Here is a 5,763-nt window from a genome sequence, read left to right as displayed (position 1 = left end):
AACCTAAATCATATCCATAAAATCTGAATAAAACATGAACATGACAAAATGAACAATACACATGACAATGTCAATACACACAACATTCTAGCGAAGAACATTAACATTCAGAAGTGTCAGAGAGAGATAATGGCAAATAACTCTTACGAAGAACATAAATATTTAAAAGCGTCAGAGAGATAGATTTGCAACGTACCGTAATTCGAAGAGGATGACGATTTCCTTTCCAGAAATGATATTCATTTCTAGAAATGAACGAAGACGGTGAAAGTTTCACTATCACTGCCGTCTTGTTCGCTAGGGCATCTTTGTATGTTATGAACGAAATGAAGTACCTGTTATATTTTAATTTTATGGGAAAACATTTCACAATGGTTGCTAGCTTCAACCATAGTGAAATATGAAACTTATAACCACAGTTGAACTAAACAACCATAGTTGTTATACTTTCAATTTTTAAATAACAATAAATATGAAGGGACACACTAATTTTTATTTAAAAAAAGAAAAAATGTTTAAGTTGGGACTCGAAGCTTGTCATCCAAACTCTATGATCACAGTTTTTTAAGTAACCGCAATGAAAAGTTTCTTAATAAAAAAAACACGCGCGTACAAAATAATATATGACGACGGTGTAAAAATGACCATTGTAATATTGTGTTACCCAAAGGTATATTTTATAGTAGTCGAGTTTTTCACAAGTTAGACCCACAAACCTTCTTACAATCAAATAATATATTTTACATTGACTAATCCCCAAACCAAATGAGAGATTTTACATCGGGCTAATCTCATAACTGAACAAAGCTTTTACACCAGGCTGGGCTCAGGAACGAAATAGAGTTTTTTACAGCTAAACTCAATAACCATACGAGGGCTTTTAACAAGCTGAGTTCACAAATCAAACAAAGATTTTTCCTGACTAATCTCAAGGACCAAACAAAGCTTTTAATTGGTTAAGCTCAAGAACCAAACAACAACTTCTTTCGAAGATATTACACAAGAGACAAATTCCTTTAGAGTAATTTAAAATATTCTCACAACATCGAATAACAAGAAAAATTCATAGATATTTTTCACTCTCAAAACACTAAATAACTTCATGAAGAAATAGAGAGAACTGAAGTAGAGAGGGTAGAAACTAAGAAAGTATGATTGAAATATATTTGTGGCGTATTTTAGAATGAGGGAAAATTCTCTATTTATAGAAAAGAGTTGTCCCAAAAAGAAAAAAGATCAATGATATTTTTAATAACTTAATCAATAATATAATTAATCGAATAAGAATTTCAAAAAGACGACAACTCTAATCCTAAAATAGAAATCATACTATGTCTTAATCAATTAGGAGTGTTTTTAATCTATTAAAGAATTTCTTATCTCGATTAGACATTCTACGACGAATGTCTTCTAAATGGTTAGATATGTCAATTTCATATCACATTGATACTTGTTGCCATTTAATCTAAATTCTACCTCAATACATGTAAAGTTATACATTTTTAATGTCAACACAAGACTCAGTACTCACATCATATAAAAAAAGTACCATTATGGTATTTTTCAATCTTTTAATGATTTTTTCTTTCCTACCGACCAACATTATATCTTTCTTTGATTTTTTGTTTCCTACCGACCTACATTATATCTTTCTTGAATTATACCGTATTTTAAATATATGTTACAATAACGCATCTGATTTTAAAAACAGGAGGTCCAAAATAGTAGTTTCAATATTCTTTTAAATAAAATAAAAATACCAACTTTTGTTAAGACAAATTCTCTATATATACAATAATTTTTGAAGCACAAAGCATATAAAAAATAAAATCAAAGAACCTTCTATGTTCCTTTCAAACCTTTCTTCATATATACATGCACCATATATACATCAGCATTTACATGAAATTAACCGAAATAAGCAATAACTGAATTTCATAAAATAAAAAAAAGTAAAAAAAAACTTGAAGAAGCAATATATAAAATACACAGAATTCCTTATTATTAATTACTTTCATCTTGACTTCAGGTTGATTTCAGCTTGTCCAAGTTGTATAATCTCTACAAAACAAACATACATATATAAGGTAAGGTTTGTAATATTTATGAATTTAATTTCATGGCCAATTGATATAGTATTAGGAAGATGAAAATGAAGCTTACTAAAATACAGTGGATATCCTCAAGAAAAGGCGCAAGTAGAGAAACTAATATCTGCATTTTCTGAATAAGCATGTCAATTTCTTCATCTTCATTCTTAAGGATATCAATGAATGTTTTACTTTCTGGAACTAATCTTAGAGCAACCTGCAATGTTGCCATATATAATAAAGAGTTGAGAAAAATGATTCATTTAGCTTAAAAAATATGATGAAAACATGGTTATTATTATACCCTAGAAGCAGTTGATGCAATCCAGCCATGCCAGGGTTTCAATGTTACATAGTAAGATTCTTCAACTGCTTTCTCCATTTTCTTTTCAGGATCTTTTGATAGTATTTCTAGTAAAGATGAGGTGAAATCCAAGGCCCTGCATAATATAACCCCTAAAATTAACTAACATTTGTATTATATGTCTTTCGAGCAATAATAATCACTATAAACCGATACACAATCGTGAGTAACAGGATTCAAATCCTAATGATGACGTTCAATCTAATGATATCGATTTTTGTCGGTTAAATTAAGATTAGGATTCAAACCCTAATGATTTTTAGTTAAACTAAAATTATGATTCGAACCCTAATGATGACAAACAACCATGAATATCTGTTCAAATCTTAATGATGACGTCCAATCTAATAATATTCATTTCTACCATTTAAACTAAGATTAGGATTCAAACCCTAATGATTTTCAGTTAAGCTAAGATTAGGATTCAAACCATTAATGATGGCAAATAATCGTGAGTATCAGGATTCAAACCCTAGTGAAGACGTCCAATCTAGTAATATCAATTTCTGTCATTTAAAAATAAGATTAGGGTTCGAACCCTAACAATATTATCCAATCTAACACTATCGATTTCTATCAATTATGTTAAGATTTGCAGACTTATATACGACACATTTATATATATATATATATATATATATATATATATATTATATATATATATATATATATATATATATATATATATATAATATATATATATAGTTTTATGACTAATTAAAGATTATTGAAGTGTTATATTATAGGTATTTTTCACCTTATGAGCCAAACAAAGGCCTTACTGCAGCTAGACCCCTTCCTTGCATTGCCTTCTGTTGCTTCTAATTTTAATATTTCAACCAAATTAGAGATCGTTGTTGGATTCGATTCATGCATCAATTCCAATCTCTGAAAATCAAACACAATTTAATAGACAATCATTGGTAGTTGACCTATCAACAATATTTTAAGTTTAATCAAACTCATATAATACAAGTTTCTCAACTCATATACACTAATCAGTTTACTAACTTAGCTAACTCACATGAACTATATATCTACCAGAAAGGTTCCCTTAATTGGGTCATTACTGGTTAATGTTTCTACCATCACATATTATAATTTAAGATTTTGTCTAATGAACTACTAATAAGACATATATTTATATCATTAAGTTAATATATTTTAATTTCCTAAATAGCAATATACCATCTCATATACATTATAATTAAGAATAAAAATTAAAAATTAGAATTAATATGATCAAGAGTATAATAATTAAAAATGTAGCTAACAATCTTATAATAACAATTCATATGATATAAAGCTCTAAAATTGGAGTAAGTCTCTTGATATATCTTAGCTGAGTTAAATAGGTCTAATCGAATAAGTCGGTTGATATGTTTTGAATGATTTAATGTTTAATTTCTAGCGGCAATATTTTTTATATTTGTGTATTAATGTAAATAATTTATTGATATTTATAAATAAATAATTTTAAAAAAAATGTAAAACTCTAAAAATATTTTATAGGCAAGATTACGGGTTCAAATCTTCCGTTTTCATTTTTTTATTAGATTTTTTGAAATAAATAAATGACTAAAACTTTATAAAAATTATAGAAAAACATAGAATAAGGCATTATTTTGTTGCTAAAATTATGTATAATATGGAATGAATTAATATAATTGAGTAATATGATAAATTGAGAGATTTAGCTATGTTTATATATTTTTCATACCTTGATATTTTGGTACACATCTTGTCTCAAAACAGCCATTGTTGGTCCAATTTTATCTGTTATTACACACATCATTTCCAATGTGTCAATATAAAATGTTAAAAATCACATCAAACTTTGAACATAAACATTTAAGATTTGTAGCAAGAAAAACCTACCAAGAACATGTAGAACAAAATAACATAAAGAGAGGAAAGGCTTGGTAGGGATATGAGCAGCTTCATGATTTTCTTCAGAAGGTTTAACAATTACCACCATAGAAAGCTCTTCAATGACACAACTTATCTCTGATTTCTTCTCCATTTCTCTCTTAGAACTCTTCATATTTCACTTCCTTAATTTCTTCTTTCTTCACAACTAGTGTTCTATATATATACTAGCATGGATAATTTCTAACTTCGAGTTCTGAACAAGTTGCTTCTTTAAGAAACAAACCTTGCAAGTTCTCAACTATTTTAAATTATTATTCTAGAATTCTCTTATCAAAACCTTCTTAAGCTTAAACTCTTTATTTTATTTATTAATTTTTTGGTATGCGATAACTCTTGTGCTATGTCAATTTTCCTCTAAAGTATAGACGTACGATGACATATATATTTGACCTTATAGTTATTATTTATGATTATAATGTTTTTTAAAACATTATCTTAGTAATAAAACTCATGTAGGTCCCTTATTGAAATTGAAATGTCTAAAAGAATATAGAAGGAATCAATTTGCCATGTTGATGTAATTTAGAGTTCACATGGCACATACGGTCATACGGATAATAACTGGCATTTGGAAGATATATGTGTAATGTTTTATCCTCTTTATTATGCAAATGGGGTAGGACATGCCACTCTTTTGCTCATAAACCCGTTGGTAATTAATTTAAAGAAAATGTGTGGTGTACACGTCGATGTATATATCTTAAGAGCGAAAGATATAAATGGATTCATAGCCACTTTAAACGTATGCAATATGGACTATATGGTAAAAAAATTGTCTGTTAAATTGCGGTTAAATATAATATCTTAATAGATTTGCCACAGTGTAACTTAGTTAAATTTGACTCCCATTTAGTTTTTCATTGGGATAATGGGGATAAACATCCACCGACCACAACCAAGGGTCTTTAGAGTTTTGTAGTTTATGCAAAACAAGTTAGTTCAACCATGTTTTTAGTGATTAATCAAAAGATGAGAACTGTTATAAACGGTGAGAAATAGAATTTGGGAAATCAAAGTTCATTATAAGTAAATGTATTACTTTTAATGAGGTTCATAATGGGGGAAGAGTAAAGACCTGTGTAGTGGTAAAAAATTTGAGATTAAACTATTGATTAACTTAACTCGTAAAGCAAGAGTCGACATCACGTTTTTATTGTTTTCAGAGAAAAAGGAAAAAAGTACGAACAAAATCCGAAGAAGTTTTAAAACAAAACTAATAAAAAGAGAACAAGGGTCTGGGGGTTAGTTATGCAAATGGAAGATATTAACACCATAAACATCCATGGTACTTCATGAGAACCTCCTTGAAAATATGCACATTTTAGCTTGAAAAAGATGTCGCAGTTAAAAGATTTGAGGATGGGAAAAAAAACATTT

General features: G+C 28.3%; 1 protein-coding gene across 1 annotated transcript; it reads right to left on the bottom strand.

Annotated features, from left to right (window-relative positions):
* Positions 1 to 1,851: 1,851 nt before the first annotated feature.
* On the bottom strand, positions 1,852 to 4,696 carry LOC127091692 (glycolipid transfer protein 2). The gene is made up of 6 exons (XM_051030378.1): positions 4,333 to 4,696; positions 4,175 to 4,230; positions 3,212 to 3,342; positions 2,395 to 2,530; positions 2,164 to 2,307; positions 1,852 to 2,061 (listed from the first exon to the last, which is right to left on the bottom strand). Exons 1-6 carry the CDS (start codon positions 4,496 to 4,498, stop codon positions 2,026 to 2,028), a joined length of 669 nt encoding a protein of 222 aa, XP_050886335.1. The 5' UTR covers positions 4,499 to 4,696; the 3' UTR covers positions 1,852 to 2,025.
* Between the last annotated feature and the right edge of the window lie 1,067 nt (positions 4,697 to 5,763).

This window comes from Lathyrus oleraceus, chromosome 6 (genome assembly GCF_024323335.1).
Source record: "Lathyrus oleraceus cultivar Zhongwan6 chromosome 6, CAAS_Psat_ZW6_1.0, whole genome shotgun sequence".
In the NCBI taxonomy this organism is placed as follows: domain Eukaryota; kingdom Viridiplantae; phylum Streptophyta; class Magnoliopsida; order Fabales; family Fabaceae; genus Lathyrus; species Lathyrus oleraceus.
Note: the sequence above shows the minus strand (reverse complement) of the source record. Positions and strands in the feature narration are given on the sequence as shown.